This window comes from Stylophora pistillata, chromosome 8 (assembly GCF_964205215.1).
Source record: "Stylophora pistillata chromosome 8, jaStyPist1.2, whole genome shotgun sequence".
Classification (NCBI taxonomy): Eukaryota; Metazoa; Cnidaria; class Anthozoa; order Scleractinia; family Pocilloporidae; genus Stylophora; species Stylophora pistillata.
In genome coordinates, this window is record NC_142526.1 from 34,061,618 (window position 1) to 34,088,483 (window position 26,866).

Below are 26,866 nucleotides of genomic sequence, written 5' to 3' on the forward strand. Positions count from 1 at the left end.
CGAGATCCACGAGCTCTATTTTATTTTTGGTTGTGTGAAAATTGTCATAACAGTGATGATATCTAAAGTGTTGTATTGTCTGCATTAACTTGTTTCTCGAGGCTTCTTTAGTCACATCCTTTGTTAATCTGTGGAGTGTAAAGAATAAAATAAATTAAAGATCACGCGAAGGTTAAATAGTGAAAATGTGCAAAATGATTTTCTAAATCCGAAAAACAATTTTGGAGTATAGATGTTAAGAATAAAAAATGGAAATAGATTTGGAAGCATTCCTGTTCTAGAAAAAGTGCCTGATAACTAGGGAAAATGTTTGCCAGCAAGTTGCACTTCAAGATCGTCGTTGATCATTGTAACGTAATCGCAGCATAAAAGATTCTCGACAGAAATATATTTAGTCTCATGACCTTTACACCTCTCTTTTCATCAGGATCGCGCACTTGACGAAATTGTTTATTTTTCAGGAATAATTGTGTACTTAATCACTCTCCTACAGAGATTACGACCCTTTAAAAACGCTTTACTGCCTTGAAAAACTAAAAATGGTGTATGATAAGCGCGATCGTCGATTCAAAAGAGATGTATTACTTGAATAGTGAACTCCTAATTTATCAGTGTTCGTAATCTATTTTGAATAGAAATAGTAAAGCAAGCAAGAACTGTGTTCTGATTAACCTGTTTGCTATGAACAGGATAAGGAGGGTGGGGAAAGCCAACAGCAGACTTCGTGCCTCTGTCCTCCTAATGTCTCCCCTGTTGATGCCTGCTATGCAGGTTAGCTCTTGTTTTCTATTTTTAAAAAATGTTTCTTTAATACAGTTGTGTTACATACCAGCATGGGGTCGAGTTACATGTTTGTAGTTCCAACGGAACTCCAACGCAGTTGTTTCCTCCATTTGATGGTGTTGGGTTTGTACACATGCGGAATCTTATCTGATTAGCACCTCCACAAGTCACAGGACAGGGGTTCCAGGCTCCCCAGTTTGACCAGCCACCGTCCACGCGCCCTGTGTGGACGAGAAACCATAAAAAAAAAAGTGATGGGAAGAAAAAAAGGATAACTCCTCCGCGCTTGATAACTTGTCACATTTGCACAATCGCTTGCATTTATGAGGAAATAATGATAAAAAAAAGAAAAGTAGAACTGATGAGAAATCAACCGTGTATTTAACAATATTGATATCCCTTTTATACATGATGAAAGAAAATGTAAATGACCAATCAGGAAAACTGTTCTGAGCGATGTAGATCTTTTTATAACTGTTGTGAGGAAATTGATCTCATTCGATCCTAAGTCTTCCGCAGTCCCCAAACCCTCTTTTAAAATAAAAATAAATAAATAAATAAATAAAGAATTTGATTAACTGAGTTTTTCGTTCCACCGTCTGTTTGCTGGATTAGTCCAGAAGTTATAGTGAAAGAGAGCACACCGCTCCGAAAGAGCATCATGAGCTCACCTGGAATCAGTTCGCAGCATCTGATCTGCGTGAGACAGTCTATCGTGGAACATCTTGTTTTGTACAATCCCTTAAGGAACATCCCATTTGGACACCGCTTCATTCCATCTGCTATGAAATTCACAGTGATATCTCTACATGGTCCATCTTGGTCTGGGTGGCTCACAGGTTTACAGCAAACACCCTCGCCAATGTCAGCCAAGAAATTTCTCCCAACAGTGAAAAACCCGCGCAGAAGGTATCCTGGATTCTCGCACAATGCCCACGAATCATGGCTAGTTGGAAATTTTTTAAAAAAATTTACAACTAGCCTTAATATAATTGAATGAAATCGTATATACGGGATGATCGTTTACATTAACGCACACACTTTTTTGCCAGGGAGAGGAGAGAGAGCGCGCTTGAAGATCGACTTCGCAAACATCTCCAAAATATTATGCGGAGATGCTGACTTGGATAAAAAAAACCCATAAAGAAATTACATTCTCAAAAAACTCGGAAGCCATTCGTATTAATTTCGTGGCATCTTGATTTCTTTATTTCTATTGATTTGATGACTAATTAATAATTACTCGGAAGAAATCATGTCGAGTCATAACAACCAGGCAACGGGTAATTGTTGTTAAAGCGTCGCGCAATATTAAATTAAATTGGTTTCGTAGAACCTTCTTCGAAAATTTGTAGATATCAATCAAGGAAAAGGTATATTGTGAGCGATTTCTCAAACCAAGCTTGCGATAAAGCCTAAGCGAATTTCTTTCATTTTCAGACTAATGAGCAACCAGGCACTTTTAAATGCGCTCGTGCACGATGCAAAACGTGTCCTTTCATTCACAACACTGATAAAATATCGGGACCTAAACGATCCATTAAGATCACCGACCACTTCACGTGCACCTCCGCTAATGTAATCTATTGCATAACTTGCACTTATTGCAAAAAGATATACATCGGCGAAACAGGCAGAAGACTAGGTGACCGATTCCGAGAACACCTTCGAGACGTGGAAAGGAATGACAAGGACACATCGAAACCAGTCGCTAGACATTTTAATTTACCCAATCATTCTAAGCAACATATGGCAATCTGCGGTCTTTCCTTGCACTTAGGTGGCACAGAAAGCCGTAAAAATCTTGAACAAAAGCTCATCTTTCAAACCGGCAGTCTAAATCCCACAGGGATCAATGAACGCTTTTCATTCCACTAATTTATTCATGTTTTTCTCGTTGCCATGCACCCACCAATAACGTAGCTCCATTTTCTGCCTTTAAAAGCACACACAACCCACAATTCCTCTATTCGCTCCGACGAAGGGCTAACGCTCGAAACGTCAGCTTTTGTAATCATTACGGTGGCCAATTTACCATTTCAACTTTGTTGATATATCCAAATTATTTCTTTCATTTTAGTTTGGGGCTAGTACATCCGCCCCTGTAGTTAGCAAAGGGAAAATTCAGAAATTTCTTCATTCAGTTCTCAATTATCCAATTTTCTCTTCGAAAAATTTTTAGACTTGAATATTTTGGGATTTTTCGTTTAAACTTAGCCTACGATCTAGTAGACACGAATTCCTCTTCCTTTTGGGGGAGAGCATCTACCCAGTAAGCAATATTTCCTTTATCCCCGTGTCGCTATTTAAATGAGGATTTTATCTTTAACAATGATTACACTTTTACATACCGTTGTAAGTCAGTCCACCACTGAGCCTGATAACAATTGTTGCTCTCCTGAGAGTATGGCTGGTCAACAGAGCAACATCTAGCTGCCTTAATTACACCTGGTCCTGTTTCTAACAGGGCACCATACCCCTCGCTTCTCAGTCCATTGACATAGTAGACATTATTCGCGCATTGAGAAGTAGAGTCACCAGCGATTGCAAACGTGCTGGTCCAGTCTTCATTTCCACATTGACCTCTCGTTGGATTGCTCCATGTTAACAGCAACAGTAATTGGAGAATCACAATAATAAGGACTTGCATAGTTGTCAATTTTGGATCTGAATTTAGTTTCAGAAAATGTTGAGGGGAAAATGTGAGAATGGTAGAACAAAACAATAGAAAAAGCACTAATAGCTTTTACCGAGCAATTATCAATTTTTTTTTCTTACCAGCATTTGATTGTTATCACCAAGGAGTTGCAAACGATGCCAAAATTAAAGCTCTTTGGGTAGGGTCCCTTTTGCTCCCTCTAAGCATCATATTACTTCGCAAACTGTCACACAATTTGCGAAGTTTTGTTTTTAACTTTGAGTTCTCATTTTCTAACACTGGAAAAAAAAAATTCCTTTTCCTGAGCTAATGGCCCAATATCAATTACTATTAAAGAAATATAGGAGAGACGTTTGATAGATTCTTTCTTCGTTGCGTGAGAATATACTTGACATTCTTGATTTCCTCGAATACGAACTTATCTTCCGTAAGGTTGGGCTAATAAGGCTTTGTTACCGGCCACAAGAGGATTTAAAGACCGGATTTTCTTGGATTTTGAATGCTTTCCCGTGTCTGAAAATTTTTTCGGGTCAGTATTTTAGGTGTAGTCAGTCACAGTTTTCCCATCATCACATCCTCTGAGGATCTGTTCAGTAGTCCGCGCAAGAGACTCCCGATCAATAGTCTACCAGATGAAACGGACCGCTCGTATTCGAGCATCTGTTGCATGACAGCAAGTAAACAATACCGAGAATTCATTCAACAGCGATTTCGTTAAATTTTGAGTTTCAGATTTAAATAAACAACGCCGTTGACAGAGTTTAGTTGTGCACAAATTCAAGAGTGCGAACGATTCCGTTCGCCACGCTACTTTGAACCGCCGAAAAAAAGCAATCTAAATGAAATGAAAACGATAGAAATCATAAAGTAGTTTCTTGTGCAATCACACTTCCCCTAAAAACCATTAGTGCACGGAATAACTTGACTTCTTAGAGAAAAACAACATTTATTAAAAGAAACTCAAAACCTGGCGAACTACTGAGCTGATCCTTCATCCCATTTCTTTTTTCCTTTCATATGTTCGAGGTGAAAGCGTTCACTTGAAATTGTAAACACTGCCAAGTGACGAAAATCTGACTAAAACTAAAGCGGTACCTTCCCTATTTCAAAGTGGATTTGGTGGACTGATAGAAAAAAATCCGTACTCACTAGACAGTAAAAAAAAAGATCGAAACGTTTTGAAATCATAGCCATCATACCTATTTCAGAGAAGTCTGAAATGTTGTCTTCAGCCCCTTAGTAAGTTAGTTTTAGATAACAAGATCAAAATATTATCTATAAATAAAGTGGAGAGAAGTAATCCGTACCGGTAAGGACACGAGGTATGGCAGAAGACAAGCAATGTTTGAAAGAAGACCTGGATGTTCTTGAGCTTCACTTGGCTTACGATGTCAGTGAAATCGAAACCAAGTTTCTTGAATTCTTGGCGTGTGGGCGAGATTTTAATCACAACTGGCCAAGCCTATGATGTAGATCATTCCTGAGGATAAACACAGCAGATTAGGATGCATTATCATTACAAGCTCCTTTTCGCCCATTTTACAAATGACAGACAGCGCATAGATGACTCATATTTGACCACTGGATTTTAGGTGACAAATTAAATATATCTTCGCTTATATTAAAAACTGCAATTGATCAAAGGCAGAAGGTAAGTAATTTGGACTATTGCCTTTAACAAGGTTACAACCATCCTATATAACAGCTGAAGGCTTTTACGAACTCAGCTGCCTATCTTTGAAACATCTGGCTTCATTTCATCGATATATTAATTTTAGAGTTCAAGTTTAAAATTGACACGCAAAAAAAACAAAAAAAACTCATTATATGTTTTGTCTTTGATTGGTTACAGTTTTTTGGCCACTTTCCCAATCAGGATGAAAATGATAAATAATACCCGGACTTTGCCTGAAGAGGAACTCGATTCTTTTTATATAGAAACAACAAAGATTCTATTTACAATTCTTCGTTGTAAACGGTATTCTTAATTAGTGAGTCATGTTAGGAGCTAAATAAAGTAGGTTTACCCTAACTCTTGACAAGCAGCAGAGGCCTCTACCACACTGTAGATGAGAAGTTTTTTACTTTTACTTTAAAATATGTTACCTATTCACCTTGTTCAAAAAAAATTGATATGATGATAGTATTCTGGAATTTATCATCCAGCAAACAATATTTTCGGGTCAACTGACTTTGCCAAGACAAGTTCAAGATGTTCAAATTTCACTGCTTTAATGAATAATTGCACGTTATAAAGTCAAAGGAAGTCTCGCCAACATTAGTTGTGTTGCCAGACGAGCGAAATGAAGTGAAGGTATTTTAAAGCTTTAAAACTGGCAACGGACAAATTTTGAGGGTATGTCTCTTTCAATTTTAACTTTCAATACCTTTATACTGCATAGTAGATAAGGTTATATTTAAGGGAACCTTCCGCAAAACACGGAATTAAAAACGCAAACCCCCCTGAGAGTAGCTCTTTAGGTAAATTGTATTCCATAAATTGCACTCATCTCAGCGAATAGTATAACCCATCGCATTTTGATCTAATTATTCAGCCGGTGCTCCTTTGGATGAAGTGCTATCTGAACAGCTTCCTACTCCATCCCAGACAGGCCGATTCTTCGATGGGAACTAAAGTTTTTATTGAAAGCTTTTACAAGAAGTTATTTCCGGCTGGTCTGTTATTGCAATCAAGTTACAGTTTCAAAAAAGAAATTGGCCAACAAGGTTACGTTTGGAATAACACTCAATCGTGCAGTGTCTTAGGTGACCCAAATAACAAATTGGACACAACGAAACTAGGATTTTACTTTTTGTCGCTTGGCATCTTTAGCCTCATGCGCGTGCGTTTACTGGCGGAATTCCCAATCCAGGTGGTTTTCAAAACCGCTCACGAAACTCTCTGTAGTACAAAAACCTCAAAATATAGTTTGTAGTGAGACTTTTACGATATTTTAGCAGCTAGTTTTTAAAACAATTATTGGAACAGGCAAGAGATTCCTTTCTGCTAAGCAAAGACTAAAACGAACGGTGCGAGATAGCTATAGCTGCGAACTGGTTGACCTCAGCTCAGCATTCTGACAATACGTATCACCCTTCCTTTAGTCGCTCATGATTTTCTTTGTCCCTCCATGACCAACAATTAGATTTTCTATTCCTTCCACTGATCTTACACCTGAAACTATACGTTTGGTTTCCCTTTTCCATTTGCTAACATATTATTTTTTCCTCAAGATCAACAGCCAGCTCAAGAGTTAAATTGAAGAATTAGAGCCAAAACTTTTGTCACGCTTCTTTACAAATTAATTACATATGAATCAACTTATCAGTAACACTAGTTTAAATACAAGAGTTTATTTAGATTATTGTAATCAGTATGGGGTTTTAAGGAAAAATAATGCCATAGACCCTGTTCCTAACCCATGAGTCCTTTCACTTCCACACCCTACCTCAGATAGCGTTCTTGGCTAATCAATTGATCCATCATGAACTGAGTCGCTTTGTAAGCCCTTCTTAACAGAAATAACATAAAATTGTTAGATGCAACATGATTCAATAATGTTTCCCAAAAGAAAAAAAGTCGAAAGTTGCAAATGAAGTCATGTATTACGAGAACAAAATGATACACAAGGCTTATTAGAATGTTTGCCACAATAACCGACCACAACCATTACACCTTGGTGTCTTTGTTTCGTTCTGTATCGTTCTGCTTTGTTTAAGCTTTTCTTTTTTTCCCCAACGTAAGGCGGTGAGATAAAGGTTAATAATTTCCGCCTTCACTGCGCCGCCTTGGGGAAACAATAGAAGTTCTCATTCTTGGCAGACTATTTCAGAAAAGGTAAACATGAGTATCGGTAATAAAGAGACATTATTTGAATCATCATCTATTGAATCGAAAGCTCCGCAAGACAATTCTAGACATAATCGATTAAAGCGTTTATCCCACACAAAATTGCTTTGCTTTGGAAATAGACGCATAAGTTTATCTTGACATCACAAAGATAGTAACAAACGCGAGGCCGTAATCTCGTCTCACGCTTATGTCTGTTAAGTAACTTTCACCAGACGGACTAAAAGGGGAAAAGCTCCTTTCATCATACGTACTGGGTAAGGTCTACAGGGATTTTACAATACGTTCTAGTTGCACGTGTCCCAGCGCGTGGACTGTGATCACCAGATTGATTTCGGCCAATCAAATACGATGATAAGACTAATCTATCACAAAACGGTGAGTAAAATACCGTATGTTCAATAGACGTGCTTGACGTTGTTTTCTGGGTTGCCCTTGAGTTTCGAATAGACTTGTTTGTTTTTTTTACGCATTGATGCTCATTGCATGGTCTTCCGCTATTTTGAGGCTCGCACATGTCTTCCACTGACGAATGACGACACTCGCATAAGTGAGAATTTTGATTACACAGCCGTTTTTTGGCGAGTATGAATAAACGGTGCTTCTGTCGAACTGTTGATGTTAACGCGTACTTTTCAAGTAAAGGCTGTAGTGTGGGAGCCGGTGGTGCAGTTTTTCATGGGGACAGATAACCTCCAATTAATTATGTTTTCTCATCACTCAAGCTCGGGAAACACGGTCGAGCGCAAGACATTAAGCCGTGGCTTATTGGCAAACTTTGCGGAAAAGAACCTTGGCTGTTTCATTTGGCTTTATTTTTAATTTTTGAAGCTACCACGAGAAATTTTTCCACAGTAGGCATGGAACTTTGTGAGAAGAAATCAGTCAAAACGACGGGATCGGTCATTTAATGATACTATCCGGGAGCTTCACGAAAATAATAGCAGCTTAGGGACTGGTTATGATTTACCGCCTGCGCATTGGGAAAGGGGTAGGGGGATCGAAGGATTTTGGTTGTGTCACGATAAATTTTTACCTTATCCTCCCTAAGATTCTGTAGTACTCTATTGATCGTCCTTAGTTGGCATTCAATTTTCGTTGGTCCTCCCCATTAAGCTCCATTAGCAATGATTGATCGCCCTGCCGTTCCTCCGTAAAAGGTGTGATTCCTTCTGACACCCTCTCCCCCAGCAGAGAGTAAGAGTTTATTTTCATACCTTATTATTCTGGTTGTTGATTTCCCTCTGGCTAGCAAAATGACTTGTGTTTTCCAATAGATGGCAGCTACACACAACTCAAAGATTTTATCCTTAACTCTGTTTGTCTGCTATGGCTGTAAGTACTCAATTACCTCTCCTATTTCGCTCTCACAAGCAATAAAACTGATGATTCAAATTACTATTTATTAAGTTTTCATTTTTAAAGATGCTATAGTTGTAGTCAGGCACGATGATAAATAAAGAGTTTTTGTGTTGTTACTAACTAAAAAACTTTGGATGAGGACGTTTCGGTTATAATACTATAACCTTCTTCATCAATAAAATGGCTACGAAAGAAAATGCGTGCTTTAAAAAGAGCCGCAGAAGTGGTGGTATAGATATGTCGACGATAGTCATGTAGGCATTGCTCGTGAACATCTTACAGAGTTCCACTCCCATCTTAACTCAATCAACACATCAAATTTACAGTGGAAGAAGCAAAAGACGCTAGTTTTTATAGTTCCATCGCATTCCTGGACACCATGACAACCAAGAATCCCGATGGAACTCTAAAAACTAGCGTCTACAGGAAAACCACACACACTGACAAATACCTTCAATTTAACTCTCACCACCCTTCTCAACATAAACGCTCAGTAGCTAGAACCCTTCTCGACAGAGCAAAGAAAATCCCTTCTACCGACGCAGACAGATTATCCGAAATACAACACGTGGTCGACGCCCTGCCAAAGCACCACTGGGTCTAAAAATCAGTCTCAAACCAACAGAGGTTTTGTCACCTTGCCATATCTTCAAGGAATTTCAGAAAAAATTGCAAGAACTTTAAATCAATTCAATATCAATGTTGCCCACAAATCCGTAACGACCGTTGGCTCCTTTTTAAAAAGGACTAAAAACAAATTTAGTGAAGACTCATCGACAAGAGTAATCTATAAAATCAGTTGCAAAGATTGTGACGGAGTTTATATCGGTCAAACATCAACAGCCTTAAGATCCAGGATTAAAGAACACAAGAGAGCGATTTTCACGGGAGATAAAAATTCTTTATAAACCCAACATTGTATAAAATACAATCATTTGACCTTGAGGACGTCAAGATCATTGACCGCTGTTCCCAATGGTCGAAAAGATTATTTTTAGAAGCGTGGCATTCAATTTGTGAACCGAATGCCATTAATGAACACATTTACATTCCTGACATTTAAAAGGCCTTTGGCAATCCCAAGTGACGTTTCTGCGGCTCTTTTTGAAGTACTCTTCTGCTTTCGTAGCCATTTTATTGCTGAAGAAGGCTATAGTATTTTAACCGAAACGTACTCACAGAAAGATTTTTAGTCAGTGACAACAAAAAATCTTTTGATTAAGTTTCCATATTGCTCAAAAACAATTTTCAAATCTCAGCTGATCTGCAGTCATTTTCTTGGGCGTTATTTTAGTAATGTTAATTGACAGGTCAATAGGAAAAACTCGAAACCACGAAGCTAAAACATGGGTATTAACTGCAGGAGAGGAATTTATTTATATATTGTTTTCCTTTTTTAAGGGGGGTGCAAGGCTTTTTTATTTACATGTATCCTCTGATTGTGAGGAAAAAGAGCGACGATAGTGAAGCAAAAAAGAGGCATAGTCGTGTGTCTAACGAGCTAGTGGATACGCTAAATATACTTGTGTAAATTACATCATTACTAACCAATTTGGCTGTGTATTCTAACATCAGTACCTTTGCTTGCTTTCCACCAAACTATCAGTTCTTTGGACAAAGCGTGCTGTAGAAGCTAATAACGTGACTCTGGTAAGGTGAAAAAAACTTTGGATACGGGCTAAGTAGAAGTACAACAGGTTTCATAGGAATTTTTGTTTATGACCCTTCCCCTTTGTCAAAAAAGGGTTTAGCTTGAATTATGAGAATAACAAAAACAGCCTAGCCTACCCTAAATCATGAAGGGCGCATGGATGTTAACAGCATTTGCTTGACCTATTTAATGTGTTCCGGATACTTTTCTCACTCCATTACAAAATGCAAAAATTAAACTAGTTTCATTTTGAAGATCACAAAAACTTTCTTTGGTTTTTCAGAACCAAGAGGTGGACGTTAGTGCATTTCGTTCAAGGTATCAAGGTAGGAAAACACAGCATTATTCAAATTCTTTCCATGATATTAAGGTATTAATTGGTGCCAATGAGTAAATACTGATGAAACACCTCAAGCAGATGTCAAGATTAATTGATACCGCTAAATGCATGTAAAGACGTTGAACGTATTTTTTTAGTTCAACAGTCGTTTTTGTTAGCGAAGAAGGTGAAATCATAGCTTCAACTGTAATACAAGTCGTATCCGTTAAGATGTTCTTTCTATCACACTTTGTAGTAGACGTGGCACTTTGTACCACCTGTTACACTCAGCAAAAATATTTTCCGGCCCTACAGACCCGACGTTCGCTATTGTGGACACTGCCTTGTTCTTTGGACAGTATTTATACAAAGTCTATTATAGTTACAAAGAGCCACAACCGTGCAACAGCTTATCATAGTTTTATTACAAAGCCTGTGATGGCAAGTTATTCAAAGTGCGAAAATGTTTTATTACTACTAGTACAGTGCGTCAGTTGTAAAAGAACTATGTTTGGAGTTTCTTCTTTGTGATGTCTTCTCTTCCAGGCATCTGAAAGCGAAAATTTTTCCAGTTTAAGAAGATGGTCTATCTTCGAGGGTGTCCTGCGCCACACACAATTTCAAGTGTAACTTCCATAGACTATATATCAATGGAAAGATTATGAAATGTGCTATTCGGAAAAAATAAGTTCCATTCTTGCTTGTTCCAATCGTATACCGACCGAAGATCGAAAATTCGAAACTGAAGGTGTTTCTTTGAGCAAATTAATCGGCTCTCAAATCTAACTAAACAAGTCAAATTTCTGCAATTCTGCACCTCTGCTTCTTTGAAGAAATAACAAGTCTTTGTATAGACGGTCTTATTTATGACTATTTTTAATGTTTTTCCCAAATGATATTTTAAAGATATTGTGTTGAGCAATGTTTCTGTGTAGGTGTGGCTCCGGAAAACACCCTCATGAGCCTTACGTGCCGCTTGCAAAAAAAAAAAACAATAAAAGTCTCTATAGAAACTGAGCCCTCCGCTAGTAAGAGCTTAATTTACGGGATTTTTTTTTTTTGTTTTTTTGTTTTTTTTCCTTCTTCTTCTTATTTGATTAGGTAGTTGTGATAGTCTGAATTCAAGATTTTGTCAGAATGGAGGATGCAGTAATCTGGGGAGCAGATACTACTGCGATTGCATCACTAAATATGGTGGACGGAACTGCGAAATAGGTTGGCAAAAAGTGAACACGTGACAAGTAGATCTAAATTTGCCCTGTCTCCGCTTAATTGAGATCACAGGTGCCTCAGGGTGTAAGTTCTCGCGACATTAACAGATACATGTAGTTGGACTGAGTGCTATCCAAAGATATGTTTTTGCATAGGTGTATTAATGGTCTCCAAGAACTCTCCCTCTTTCTCCAGTTTGACTCAATCTAACAATTGTTCTTTTAATGTCTCACTTACACGTAGAGTGTGATAACTTTCACTGTAGTTCTTAGCGAAATTTCCTTTCATTTCAGCGGAAAATATTTTTAAAAAAATCGCCATTAATTGAAGTTTTGAGGAATTTTCCTCTGTCAAATCAAAATTTCATGACTTGTTTTAAGTGGCACGCGCGTTCTCATCGACGGGTAGACGGGTTAAAATGAGAGTATCTGGACACATTTAAGGTGTCATGCTCTATTTGTTTCTCGGAAAAAATTGAAAAATTTATGGCAGACTATTTACCTTTTTCACAGATGCTCATCTAACCATTCGGAGGTTGAGAGAATTCGAGAAAATGACAAAAATTCTCTTACGCTCACCTAACTTTCTCGAATTTTCCCGTACCCTTGGGCTATGTTAACACGGAAATAGTCCAGCATTGTTTTATTAGAAAACAGTATTTGTTTTTACGGTATTGACGAAATGTTAGGATTAGCTGTTATGATTAGGCCATTCAACTCTGCGATTCAACAGTTTTCTCCTGATTAGTAATCAAGAAATAATTTGAAAGGGGTATTTACAGGCGCCCGTGTTTAATAATATCCTAAGTCAGACTCAATCATTTTGATAACATATCAGCGCTCGATTGGTATCCATGTCAAAACAAACCTTGTCTGAACGGAGGAACGTGTCAAGTAGAAGAAGAAGGTTTTCCAGAATGGAAGTTTCGGAGATACTTCTGTTGGTGTCCGGCTCAGTTTTTTGGACTGCACTGCGAATGGGGTATGTACTATATTCAACTTCCTTTGTTAATCTTCTTTTGTTCCGAGGTGGTTTTTATTGCTAAAATGAGGCTAAGGCTCCATCTGCTTAGAGGCGGGGACCACAAATGGATGAGGCAACCTGCAAAGCCTTAGTAGAAAACTAACCTACGTTTACCGACCTCAATTTCCGCAACCGATAAGAACTTCACCTTTAGCAGAAGGCTGTTAGAACGCGTATCTTGAGGACAACGCTTGTCTATTCCCCCTAGCTGCTTTAGCTGTAAAATTTTAGCGCTTGGCATTATAAGCTATTGTCATTTTTAACGACGGAAAACTTCTGCTAAAGGTACTTTGCTGTTCAGCAAAGTCCAAAGTAGTATGGCACTACTGTGGTTTGAAAGCGCGTGAGATCGATACGAATCGATCGAGTCAGTCAGTTCTCCATGTCTCTACGTTCTTTAACACTTCTCAGTTGAATTTCTTTATGGACGTAGATCTATTTTTGTGTCTAGAGGGATGGGGCAGGTTATTTCTCTCATCTTTAGTTATCTGCCGATTAAGAATAGTAAGTCGAAAATATCGTTAGATTATGGTGAAGGTGCTGGAATCGCGTAGGCCTCCCCTCGAAGCTTTAATCTCACCCTACATCTTTCTATCTTTTGGTTGTCTCAGTTGTTCACTAATCATATGAAAGCGATCCAAATCAGGCAAGAAATTTCCTAGAAAGGCGTGCCACCACACCACACCTTCATGTAAACTCAATTAAACTTAGCGTTTGACTCTTGGTTCCTTTGGGTAGCAATGAAAATTATCTGAACCGCATACCTCCTTGCCATAATATCTTGAAAGGAATTCTTCGTATTGCATTGGATCAGTGTCATGGCACGATCAAGATCATTTGGTCAATCAAAGGATCAAAAAAAAAGAAATGTAAAACCTGCTTATACCAGCTATTATTCTTGTGTACCTTAGATAAGTTTCCTTGTCGCCGCAACCCTTGTTTGAATGGAGGAACTTGTAGAGTTGGACCCTCAGTTCCTTGGCTGGTATACACTAACAAGCTTGCTGAGTATTGCGACTGTCCTGCTCAGTATAATGGTTTTCGTTGTCAAAGAGGTGCGTTTTCACTTGTTTACCCTAATTTTGTTTAAATGTGTAGTAATTTTATCCTGTGGCTTTTAATGGTATATCATGGACAAAAACCTGAAAACGAGGATATTTCTCAAAGTGTTTAGCATGCAGGACCTCAAAGATTTTACATAGAATCGCATGGCTTAAAGTAAACACGCGCTCTGATTGGTCAATACGTCAACCGGAAGAGAGGGTATTTAGCGTGGAATCGCACTAACGCATAAAGCGATATCGCTGAAGTGAGTCGCGAGCAGTGATTATTGTTACGAATGTAAAAACGTAAATACAACTAGTGCTATGAAAATATGAACAAATATGAACAAATTTATAGAAAACGAATGTCTTCCAAATTTTGAATTGAAATTGAAATTTTTAGAAAATTGGAGGAAACCACTCACGCTCAAAAGTACGAGAAAACGCATAGAAAAAAAATCAAAATGCCAGAGACGAGGGAAGAAAGCCAAACGACAGTTCTCGCCGAGGAAAACCAAACAAGCGTTACTAAAGAATTCCAAAACAGGTATCAATGCCGAAAAAGGTCAAGCATCTTTTCCCGAAATCCAAACCATTGTAGCCTATACAGACGACGAACTGGCCTCTTTTAGATACAACAAGGTTTCAAAAAACACTAGACGGCAAATTCACTAGTTCGAGTGGTCGCAAAACTGTCATCCAAGCGCTCAGTGATGATTTCGACCCAGTGGAGATATCAGAGCTCACTGGCCACTCCAATCCGGAATCCATATCCAGCTACAGCCATAATCCTCCGGAAAAACAGCGGCGAATGTCGAATAAGTTGGCCGCTTTCAAACCACGCCAAGCACGACAACTACCAACGGCTATTCAAGTCATGCTTTACGGGAGATTGTTCTCAATAGCTCAGCTACGCCAAGCAACACAGCAGCTACTAGTGACCTTGACAGCAATGCCAGTCGCTCTAGTTACCTGATGGCAGGAGCAGTTGGCGGAATGTTTACTGGAGTAACTTTTAATAATTCTCCAGTAAATATTTCTGTAAACTTTCAGTCCAGCATTGACACCAACGAGCGACTCCCTGCGATGAAAGAAAAACAGTTAAAATTGTGACTTTTAACTGAACTTCGCCCGAGTTTACCGAGAAATTCCAGTCTTAATCATTGTATTTTGAATACACTTCTTTTTACAACTGTAAAGCACTTACCGCTTTTTGTAGATCTTGCTTCGATACCGGAACGCTTGAAATTTTCATTTCGCTTGAGGATTTGACCATTCAGTTGTTGATTGTCGGCGCCACATTCTGCCAAGTTGAGTGGTAGCAGGCAAATCTCTGTCTTAAATAACTCCGTATTGTGTACTTTTAGTTTTTTTTGCTGAAGATTGTAAAATGTGAGGCACCGCTTTCTCCACGAGTTTGAAATAAAAATGGTTTTCATTCTAAAAATATCTTGTTCCCTCTATTCGCTAGATATTGACACCTGACTTTGAAAGGGTTTCCATTGTTTGCGCACTGGCGTGGCGCACATAAATACAAAACACCTGGTTTCGCCTAGTGATTTGGTGGCTTTAGCTATGTGATGCAAGAAAAATTCACGAGGTACAATTAAAATTGTCGACGGTTCAAACGTGAGCGACTTACCTTGCGTTCCATTCCCTTAACAATGACAGTTCTGACAGTTGACTTTAAAATGGCTTTCTTAAGGGCGCGCGTACTGAATAAAAACAAACAATAACATTGCCGTTTTAATTTCTTGTTTTCTTATTTTTATTCTGTTATGCGATTCAAGAAAAATTCACTACCTGACTCGTGAATTCCACGTTAAATTTCACTTGAAAAATCGATATCGCACTCATCGCTTCGCGATTCGTGCGATATCAGTTTTTCGCGTGAAATTTAACGTGGAATTCACTCGTCAGGCAGTGAATTTTTCTATAGAATCGTATCATTGAATAAAATCTCGCATTCTGATTGGTTATCGAAGCGAGGTATTTAGCGTGGAATTGCGAGTTGAAAACGAGGCTGATTGAAATTGTTTCGCATCTCCGTAAGCACAAAAAATCAAATTGTTACAAAGTTTGGTTTCTTAGTCAATTTAAAATGTTTTCAAAAACACTGTCGCCTTCTAGAGAGCAAAAACAAAAAAAGCGTTTTCAAAGTAAGCCTGAGGTTCTTCCTTGTTTTGAACTAAACTTCAAATTCTTGGAGAGGCATGAAAAACCTCTTTCGCTCGCGACAACCCGAAAAAGAGAAAATCCTGTGAACACGGCCCGGAAAAAACAATCTCCGAGCTAACAGGTCACGCCAACCCGAGTTCAATATCCACTTGCAGCCATAATCTTTTAAGAAAAACAACAAAGGATGTCAAGCAAGTTGGCTGGGTTTTCAGTCGTACCACTACGACTGTCACAGCTGCCAACACCAGCGACGGTCAGGGCACCAAAGCTTTGCGAGGAATTTATGCCAACAGCCTTGCACTTCCATCAGTAGTTGGCAATAACACAGCATCAATGAATAACGGCATTCATGATCTAACAGCAAGAGTTCTAGGTGGATTGTTCACCAATGTATCGTTCAACAGCTCTCCAGTGAATGTTTCCATCAACTTTCAGTCGAAAGCTCATCCCAACGACTCAGCTAATGGCAGTCGCCATTAGTGAATTTCTACAAATAAAAAGATTAAAGTTTTTGGACTTTTCATGAAACACTTCTTTGTTTTTAAAGGAAGAAAGGATCGATCAATACACGTATTTACACTTCAAGGCACTTACCTTATATTAATCGCGATGTTATTGCACTTGAAATCCGTGCTTTCACTTGCACACTTAATTTCTCTCGGTTTGCCACCAAAAAGTAAAAGGTGTAAATTATTTTCCTTCTCGAGCAAGTTATTTAGAATTTTAGAAAAAAGATGTTAACGATAAACGGTTTCTAAATTCAGTAAAATACCACTATTATCCTTAAATAGTGTGAAGCTTGTTTAAGAAGTTCGAAAATTAATGTAAAATCAACCACGAGGTGAAAATAAAATTGTCGAAGGTTCAAACGTGTACGACTAACCTTGCTTTCTATTCGCTAACATAATAATGACACTTCTGACGATTGGCTTTGAAATAGCTTTCTAGAGAGTGCGCTCGGGATAAAAACAAACAATAATATTGCCGATTTAATTTCTTGTTTTCTTATTTTCATTCAGTTATGCGACTCAAGGAAAACTCATTACCTGACTCGTGAATTCCACGTTAAATTGCACGCGAAAACAGATATCGCAGGAATCGCGAAGCGATTGGTGCGATATCGGTTTTCGCGTGCAATTTAACACGGAATTTCCTCGTCAGGTAATGAATTTTCCTATAATATCGATTTGCAGGGTTTAATTTACGTAGTTTTCATATTTTTTGTTGTTGTTGTGGCAGTTTTTTCTTTCTGTTTTTTGATTTTTTTCATTTTAAACTCTACCATTACCTCTTATGAAAATTTGAATTGGCAAGGCAAACCGCCTTTTCAGCCAATTGAAGTCGTCGGTAAAATCGAAACATTTATTTTGTACATACTGAAACTTGCACTTTGAATTACTATCGTTCGTGTTTCTGACTGGACGAACGAAGTATTTTCACAGTCGTTCGCTTCCAATCCCTGAATGTGACGGTCTTCACAGAAAAAAATCTCCGTATGTATAAAATAAAAATATCATACCGTGGAAAGTGTTTAAACAACTTTTATTAAGTCGTTGCTAGGTGTATTCCTTGGCTTGTTGTGCCTAATCACCCTGTCCTTTAGTATGTTTTAATTTAGTGATGATTAACGTACATCAGAACAGTTGCTTAAGTAATTATTGCGTTTCTCGCGCTGGAAATTGTCCAAGATTTGAATTAAGGACCAAAACTGTTCTCTCAGTATGGAACGAAAACTTTGAGCTGAAAGAGATTGGTAACGATACGCAAAAGAGATAGGTTGAGTCTCTAGTGTGTCTAACCAGCCCCTTCTCATTCAACTAAATTATTCATCCGTTTTACTCCCACACTCTTAATTAGCTAGGATCGTAAAATGTAAAAGAAAAACCCGACAACTAGTGGGCAAGTGACAGAAAACTAAAGGTGCTTTTTCCCTTTTTGGAAGTTTTACAAAGATGATATGGATTGTAAACTAATCGAAGCTGGAGAAACGTGGCAGGGAATTCGTTTAGAATAGCATTTATAAGCCCCCGCAGATTTCAGCCCAAGTACTATTCAGCGCGGTTACCGAGATGAGCAAGACAAAAGCTGTGAATTTCGTCTCGTGAACCAATCTGAAACAGGCTAGGCGGCTCGGTAAATATATTATATCAGCCGAGTTCTCGAGCAGGGCTTTAGAAAAATTACGCGATGATGAAGATATTTATTCACAAAATAGAAACGTAAAGGCCTGCTGTGAATTAGATCAGCAAGACGAACAACAGGACTGGTGTTGGGACGAAGGGCTATGCCTATGTGCTCAAGACTGAACCTATCAAGTATTCCTTCAGTCTTAGATCCATGTACCTCAATTCCTTGCCTGAATGGTGGATCATGCTCCAGTCAAAACTCCACGTATAGCTGTCGATGCATTTCTCGATATACTGGAAGAAATTGCGAGATTCAGAACAGTAAGTAATAAATAATAGCTCAAATCCATCTCTCCACAGTTTTTTTTATCTTAGGCTTAATCTCCGAACGGAGTTTGTATGATTTTTCTTTTTCGACCTCAGCTAAGTTAAATTATTTCTGAAATTGTAGATCCATGTTCACCGAACCCTTGCCAAAATGGAGGGAGATGTTACATCACTAAAAACAGGAAACATTTCTGTATTTGCAAAGCTCAATTTACTGGAAGTAATTGTGAGAGAGGTTTGTTAAAACAGAAGTGTATACTGACTCACTGTTGGCTCTTTCTCGTGTGTAATCATAAATCGTTCATACCTTAATCTAATTGATTGGTGGGATACGAAAAAAAATATCGAGTTCGCTTGCCCAAGCATCGGCGGTGCATTGTTTACTGTCTCTTTCTGTGTCTTCTTTTTCGGAAATGAGAAAGCTAATTAAATATTAGTAAATCCACGTAAAAACAGTACCTTAATATGAAGCACACCTGCTTATTACAAACCAAAACGAACAAACAAACAAACAAAATTCCAAGCCATAACTGACTCAGTGTGCCTTGACGATTGGGTTATTCCGATGAGCACCGATTACAGAATGATCTCATGTTTTGGCTCAATTGCAGCGTTTGTCGTATTTATCTTTTCAGTTGATTGCAACGTTCGTCCATGCAGGAATAGAGGAACTTGTTTAAATGTAGAACACAGACCATTCTGCTATTGTCCACTTGGAACTACAGGAAAACTTTGCGAAGACGGTACGGGTTCAAACTATAACAAAAAGTACATGTCTGATACCTTGAGTGAAGCAAAAATCCTAAGGTCTATCAGACTTGAAAAAGAAAAAGGTCTTTCCCGATAATTCGTTATCATTTCTATTAAAACAACACAATCGTTTATAGATATCGTAAGAGCGTAGTAAGACATTATCAACATCCAAACCAGTCTTTTATTTGTAGTTAGAAGCATACTAGGTAATTTTATCATCATAAATTAATTTTTAAGGGCGCAGCGAGTTGGATTCTTAGGTTGAATGAGAGCCCGCTTACCCCGTCCTTTAGTATGCTTTTACTGATAGCAAGTGATTCATCAGTACAGTTGCTCAAGTAATTATTGTGTTCAGTCTCACGCTCGAAATTGTCGAGGATTTAACTAAAGGGCCAAAACTGTCCTCTCAGTATGGAGCAAAATTTGTGAGCTGTAAGAGATTGGGAACTAACGCAAATGGAATAGGTTGGGTCTCTGGTGTGTCGATCCAGCCCCATCTCAACCTACTGCATTATTGGTCCGTTTTTCTCCCGCACTCTCAGGACCGTAAAAGGTAAAAGAAAAACTCAACAACTAATGGGCTAGTGACAGCAAACTAAAGGCGGTTTTTCTCATTGTTGAAGTTTTCATCGGCATTTATAAGTCACTGTAGATCTTAGCCCAAGTCCTGTTCAGTGCGGTTACCGAGATGAACAAGACAAGACCTTTGAAGTTTGTGTCGTAAACTGATCTGGAACCAGGCTAAGCAGTTCAGTAACTACAAGTTATTAGCCGGGCGAGAAGAATCCAAATTTGCAACAGGCTATGCCCTACTTCTTGAGTTTTTGGCTTCAGAAAAACTAGGCCGTAATGAAGATGTTTAACCACTAAATGGAAACGTAGAGGCCTGGGAATTAGATTAGGGGCTATGCCTATGGGCTTGAGACTGAACCTATCAAGTGTTCCTTCAGTTTTAGATCCATGTACCTCAAGTCCTTGCCTGAATGGTGGATCATGCTCCAGTCAAAACTCTGAGTATAGCTGTCGCTGCATTCCTCAATATACTGGAAAGAATTGCGAGATTCAAAAGGGTCAGTAATGAAAGTAATACCTAAGATACATCCATTTCATGGTTTTTTTTATCTTGGGCCTGATCGTCTCTGAACGAATTTTGTATGATTTTCATCATTTCAGATTCCGGCTGAGTTTTGAATTATTTCTCAAGTTTTAGATCCATGTTCACCTAACCCCTGCCAAAATGGAGGGAGATGTTACAACATTGGAAACAAAAAGCATTACTGTTTTTGCAAAGTCCAATTTATTGGAGGCAATTGTGAGAGAGGTTTGTTAAAGAGGGTTGTATACAGAGACACTGCCGGATCGTGCTTGTGTCTAATCACAAATCTATAAAACCTTAATCTAATTGATCTCGTAGGATACAAATGAAAAACATTTCGACTTCGCCTGTACAGGCATATCGAAATTTTTTTTCTTTCTCTTGTTGAGTCTTCTTTTTCTGAAATGAGAAAGCTAACCGAATAATGGGAAATTCACGCGAACCTATTATGTTGCAATGAAACACCTGCCTGTTAAAAAAACAAACAAACAAAACGAGCTAAAACAAATGTGCCATTAAACGTATTGCGCCTTGACGATTGGATAACACCGATGAGTAGTTATACCCAAACAAAAATCATGTTTTGGATTCATTTAACCGTTGTCCATTTTTCTTTTCAGTTAATTGTAACAACCGTCCATGCAGGAATAGAGGAACTTGTTTAAATGTAGGTAACAGGTCATTCTGCAGGTGTCCAGCTGGAATTACAGGAAAGCTTTGCGAAGGTGGTAAGGTTCTATCTCCAACAAAAAGTACAAGAATAAATTGATTGTGATAACGAAAAAATGCTTAGATCTATTCAGACTTACAAAAGAAAAAGAATTTCCTGATTCACCTGTTTTTCGTTTTGAAGTCATGTTGTTATTTGAAAAAACTTTGTTAAGATTTTTAATCAATAAACCTGTCCTTCAAAGGTATTCAGAAGCATACTTAGTTATTTTACTATCATCAGAATTTCTTACCATCTGATTTAAAAGGCGAGGAATATAATGAATGAGTGGATTTCACATACGCTTTCACGCTAGTTTCTAACTAGCGCATCAGGAGTTTATTAGGGAGTGGAAAGGGAAGCAAGAATAGTATGAGGCCAAGCATTATGGTTACCAGTTTAAATTTGATTTACAACATGGAACAATGAGGAACAATGATAGAGGAAAGAAACTGGATTGCCGTACTTGGCAAAAATACAAATGCGTAAATGCGTACATTCAATAAAAAACGTTAATTTCGTAAAAAAAAGGTATGCTTGTTCATAGCGGTGCAGTACAAAAATAACTCCATACTGAACCCGACTGCTTTCTGGTCTTCTTATAAAGCAGGATACTTCGCTCTGATTGGTTGGTTTCCACAGCTGTGATCGGCGCGTCTTGATCTTCGATGCTATTGAGTTATTTTTTCCTCGGTGGTCCGCTCTCGAACGGCTTTCCTATTGTTGTGTTTTTTGATTATGGGCATCTACGCTTAGGGAATTTCTATCCAGCTGTCCCTATTGATGTTGTTAGGGTGAAGTCTTATGTGAATAGCTCCTTTGACCCTACGAGTGTACCAGTGAGGATTACGATCAATAAACTTAACCTCCTTCCAAAGCGATTGGTTGTCTTTAGGTTTTGAACGTCCAGTAAATTTTACAGAGACATGATTTAACCAGTGATTCGAAATACATTTGGTGTCGTCCTGTGTATTGGTAACTTGTGTTACTTACTTGCTGGATCATTTTACAGAAATCCCGGTCATTACCAAGAATCCCCAAGATTCGACCGCAATGGAGGGCGGGAGTGTAACGTTTTGTTGCGAGGCAAAAGGGAAGCCTGTTCCTGTGTATAGCTGGTATGTCAAAAGCTTAGCATAAAAGAATCACTTCATGATCGAGATCAGAGTGTCTTGCAAAAATTTAACATAAACTTTTTCATGCGCGTCATTTACAATTTGTTAGAATCTTCGTTTGTTGGTTTCACTTTTAACCTTCAGGGAAACTAGAAGGAAACATATGATTGATATGATAGCTGTAAAAATAAAATAAAAATTGGAAGTAAATGGGAGAAAAATATAAGACAAATCGACAAGAATGCAATAGCCAAGGGCCCGTTTCTTAAAAGTTCCAGTAACCCTAACCCGGAGCCATATTTTAGGACCAAAATCTAAAGGAAATAAGAAAGCAGGTTCTGGCGCCCTAACCAGCCTATTTTGTTTCTTTAGCTGATAGTTTTATTGTATAGCTCACAAAGCTTTTAAAACCCCTCACTGGAATGAAAAATAGAACAGCTATACGTGCCCGTTAGGTTACTGAGACCTTCGAGAAACGAGCCCCAGCAGGTCCTGTGTCACGCCACGCTAAATTCGGAGGTCCAAGAACTCAACATTTTCGCAAGGGATATTAATAACCTGAAGTCGATTTTTATAAACCTCTTTTGGTGATCCTGTTTTTCAGATAAAAAATTGTTCACGCTAGATTTTTTAACGGTATTTCAGACATACCGCCTGCCCTCAGCAACCCGTAAATGGCTACTGTGCAGTTATGTTGTAAAAAAGTTTAGAATTTATTTTAAGGCTTCGCTACCGTTGTTTTATCTTCCTACTCTGATGAACACTTTGAATACTCTCAAACAGCATTGCCAAAAGAGGTTTAAGGAGTTAGTCATCGAAAAAAAAAAAAAAAAACATGTATCATTTTTATTGCTATAGTTATCACTAGTTTAATTTTATTTTTATCTTCTCTTTGAGGTTTCACAACGGTGTACTGGTACAAGAGCTGATCAGCAGAAACCTTCGTCTGTCTAGTATATCTTCACGTGATTCTGGCACATACAAATGTAGCGCCAAAAATGAACACGGGGAAACAGTTTCCAGCAAAGCAGAGCTGACAGTTGTTCCGGGTAAGAAATAACATCCATTTTTCAGACGCATTTTTTAGCTTATGGCTCAAATAATTTGAAAACTAACCCGGTGACCCCGTGATTTTTCTTAGTGATTGCTTCCGACACTTGAAAAGGAAAATGCACAAAGATTTTAAAAAAATTCTACGGAGCGGAATTTCAGAAAATCTCAGAAATTTTCACGCATCGCAAATGTCCTTCCGTAGAATTTCTATTTTTTTTTTTTTTCTGACGATTCCTTTCAACGTTATTATCATATTGGAACAATAAAAAGAAGGGGTTACCGGACTTGTTTTCATGCATTAGCTTTCGTGAGTTTAGCAATTTCCACACGCGTTCTCGCGCATTTAAAAATCTGGATTCTATAAGATCAACATTTGCTCATGATCTGTTCTAGCTACCGCTGACTATCGCGTGTGTTCGCGCGAGCACCTACGATCTGGATGTTTACAAACGTTTGCTGCTTAGTTAAATCATTCAATAGCCGTCAAAGACGGCCTCTCGGGCTCATCTTAAAGGACCTACTCAGAACTTATGGTTATATTGTCTTACTTTCCTTGAAGTTTCACAGTCTTCTTCTACTTCAGCCAGATTATCCTTCACTTGAATTCTCCTTTTATGGCTCTCGCAAGATTTCATATCGGTTGGATATTTCGTTTAGATGTGAAATAACCTTCATGTCTCCGAGAATCATCTTCTTTATCTTCGTTTCTGTCTCCCGCATACGCAGTGGCCGTTCAACACATCAAATACACACTGTTAGGTAAACTTCTTACAAAAGTAGAAAAAAGCCTCGTGCCGCCATCTTTGTTTTGAATTTTCGTCTTTTAATCTCGCGCTTCTTTCGCCCGTTTCTCTCGCGTATGACGCAAGAGTGACCTGTTTCCCGCGCGAGGAAACTATTAATAGCCACCTTAAAACTGATTTGACTTTAAACCAATAGGAAAGCTTTCCCGACATATATGAATGTTTCAGGTGATCGCGACGATTCGTGTAACCCCAGCCCTACAAAAAAGGTGATGTTATTGCCTGAAGGATGTACAGAAGATAGCAGTGGAAGTAACCTTATCAATGTTGGTACTTGCTCCAGTGAAGTATGTGTGAAGCGTAACCAGCGCCAAGCTAGAAGCTGTAGAGGACAGGACTCCACTCGGCAATGCTGTAGCCCAGCTTCTATGTCTGACAGCCGCGTGAGTTGCAAAAGCGGTATAAAGTTCAACATACGGATAGTCTCCAAATGTGCATGTGCAGACTGTGCTGTCTCAAAAATAAATTTTCGAGGCAAAATTGTCGATCCTGAGGGAAATCCACTCCAGTGGGGCGAAATGACTGTAAGCAATGACCAAGGTAACAAATACTATACGGACAGGCGAGGAAATTTCAATATTCTGGTCAAGTCTGGAACCAAGCGAATCGTATTGACTGTGAAGGACAAACTGCAAGGACTGTTGCAAGACACAACGAAAGTTTTCGAGGTTCATGAGGAGCAAGTGTCCTTTTACACTATCGTCCTTCAAAAGAAACCACCTGCCATTAAATTCCCAGCAAACAAGAAAAAGAACATTCCTCTTGGAGGATCTGCAGGTAGACCAAAGTTTGTCGATCTGGACATCCCTGCAAATGCCTTCCTCACGGCTGATGGAAGAGTATATAATGGTGAGATCACTGCAACAATTGGGGTGATTGATCCTAGAAGCCAGGCAGACATGATGGCAGCCCCTGGGGATTTTTCAGCGATAAACGACAACGGAGAAGAGGTGACCCTCGGATCTGTTGGAATGCTGAGACAAGCTTTCACGGACAATAACGGCAACCAGCTCAGTCTTAGTAAAAACATCTCAGTCCGCATCGACGCTGAACAGTTAGATATACCCAATGGTGTCACAGTTCATCAATGGTACCTGAGCAAGGAAACGGGTCGCTGGGTGAAGATCGAAGAATTGCGCCCTAAGTACGGCAGTGGATCGAGGCTTAGAAGACAAGCGAGGAAGTACTTTGTAACCAACATAACACCGAATGTTCCTTATGACAACATTAACTGGGATTACGTTTCTGTTGCCAGTTACGTCCGAATTAGGGCTACCCCTGGCACAGTTGTGACTCGCATTGGTTTGAGCAACAATGGGCTACAATATACCTCCTACCGCCAAGGTACAGTCCCTGCCAGTGGAATCCTATGCATTCTAAGTCTACGAAACAGACAGGCCATCTTGCAAGCCGAACGCGATGGAGTACCTCTTATTCCTCGACAGCCTATTGGCTTCCCTCTGGCCGTAAACCCTCAGATCATCGATAGGTCACCCGTCGGGACCATTTTCAAGATCCAGTCGTTTAGATTCACCTCCACAAAAGTGGATAATCGAGGTCCAATATATCTCAAAGGCGAGCAAGGTAGATGTGCACAAAGTGGTGCAAATGATGTTGCTTTTGAATTTCAAGATGCCGCTCCTGGGCAACTATTTCACTGGCAAAGTGTTAGAATACAAGATCCTAACGATTCTCGTAGGTGGCGTGTAAGACCTAATGAGATTTGTTACGTCAAAGCGCTTGTTACAGGATCAAATCCAGACTCAGTTATATACGTAAGAAGCATTGGAAAGGCTCCTGGTCAACCCGACTTGGATTACGGTTACACAGCCGAGAAGAGTTCTATAATTGGTGGGCAAGGTGTGGTGTGCTTGGAATACCGATGCAATGAAGGTCCACTAGTTCCGTATCAGACCCACTTGCAATTCCTTACTCTGACAGGAACATGCACAGTCCAGAGTCTCAACAATGTTTTGGTCGGTTTACAAAATCGGTGTTCTGTATCCCCAGCCGGTTCCTCAAGTCAAGAGCGCAACTTCTGTGTTCCAGACTTGGTAGGAGGTGCCGCTGCACTGTACTCTGGCTCTACAGGTGTGGCTAAGAACAGATGCCTCACAGGAAACCAGCTGTACAACTCAGGAAGACCGACTACCACAAACCGCAGCCCTACAGTGACATTTACCTGTAGGTAGGTGAAGGGGTAGATTGAGCGGCCAGACTAAAAAGCGTCTACATAAGAGGGCAGTCCGATGATATGGGATTTCATTTAGGTGGAGCAAGAGAACAAAATTCCCCAAGCAATCCCTACACGGGTATCTTCGAGTTTCGCTACAAAATATGAACTTCAGCGAAACTTTAATTTTTCACCTTAATCAAAAATTAATGACCTAATTTAAGACAAGAATTAATACTTTTAAAAAAAGACAATAAATAGCATCCAGAAATCCATAGATTTCAATGTAATAAGTTCCTCACTCTCCAACTTTGAAAATCGTGATTAGCTCTGGCAAATATGGGTCATTACGCGTACTCAACGTTGTTGTTGTTTTTTCTAATTTCAGCTAAGCCTGAGTACGCGTTGGACAAGCGGAAAGATAGATGAATAGCATAAAGGAAAACTACGAACCTTGTTATGATCTGTTGACGATTGAAAAAAGATGAAACTGAATGAAACTGTTTGTCTAGATAGGCCGAGATAATTAAAAAGTTAGTGAAATAACTTAACAAAATGTTACTTTACAAATTTGCTGATAAACGATGATTTGGAATTTAAAAAAATGGCTTATAACTTGAAATAATGCTCA

At 38.9% G+C, this 26,866-nt stretch overlaps 2 protein-coding genes and 1 long non-coding RNA gene across 8 annotated transcripts; 1 reads left to right on the forward strand and 2 right to left on the reverse strand.

The window, feature by feature from the left end:
* LOC111340621 (A disintegrin and metalloproteinase with thrombospondin motifs 15) lies at nucleotides 1-7,004 on the reverse strand. Of its 2 annotated transcripts, XM_022947495.2 has the most exons (6): nucleotides 6,892-7,004; nucleotides 4,750-4,922; nucleotides 3,135-3,450; nucleotides 1,455-1,729; nucleotides 830-1,004; nucleotides 1-128 (listed from the first exon to the last, which is right to left on the reverse strand). In XM_022947495.2, coding segments are annotated over exons 3-6 (750 nt in total). In that variant the 5' UTR covers nucleotides 3,434-3,450; nucleotides 4,750-4,922; nucleotides 6,892-7,004; the 3' UTR covers nucleotides 1-127. The 2 variants fall into 2 exon arrangements, with proteins under 2 accessions (XP_022803230.1, XP_022803232.1); XM_022947497.2 differs by lacking the exons at nucleotides 4,750-4,922; nucleotides 6,892-7,004 and adding an exon at nucleotides 3,562-3,713.
* LOC111340618 (cartilage intermediate layer protein 1) lies at nucleotides 5,664-26,866 on the forward strand. 5 transcript variants are annotated; one of them, XM_088729372.1, is made up of 17 exons: nucleotides 5,664-5,798; nucleotides 8,570-8,627; nucleotides 10,261-10,304; nucleotides 10,589-10,631; nucleotides 11,726-11,839; nucleotides 12,674-12,817; nucleotides 13,771-13,914; nucleotides 18,408-18,527; nucleotides 18,658-18,768; nucleotides 19,169-19,276; nucleotides 20,237-20,356; nucleotides 20,491-20,607; nucleotides 21,003-21,110; nucleotides 22,104-22,209; nucleotides 23,104-23,255; nucleotides 24,231-26,250; nucleotides 26,624-26,866. In XM_088729372.1, exons 2-17 carry the CDS (start codon nucleotides 8,570-8,572, stop codon nucleotides 26,625-26,627), a joined length of 3,513 nt encoding a protein of 1,170 aa, XP_088585498.1. In that variant the 5' UTR covers nucleotides 5,664-5,798; the 3' UTR covers nucleotides 26,628-26,866. The 5 variants fall into 5 exon arrangements, with proteins under 5 accessions (XP_088585498.1, XP_088585497.1, XP_088585500.1 ...); XM_088729371.1 differs by lacking the exon at nucleotides 5,664-5,798 and adding an exon at nucleotides 7,184-7,280; XM_088729373.1 differs by lacking the exon at nucleotides 5,664-5,798 and having other exon boundaries at nucleotides 8,607-8,627; nucleotides 10,230-10,304.
* On the reverse strand, nucleotides 14,234-15,391 carry LOC148725946 (uncharacterized). The gene is made up of 2 exons (XR_015990320.1): nucleotides 15,110-15,391; nucleotides 14,234-14,983 (listed from the first exon to the last, which is right to left on the reverse strand). It is a non-coding gene; the product is annotated as an uncharacterized LOC148725946 (long non-coding RNA).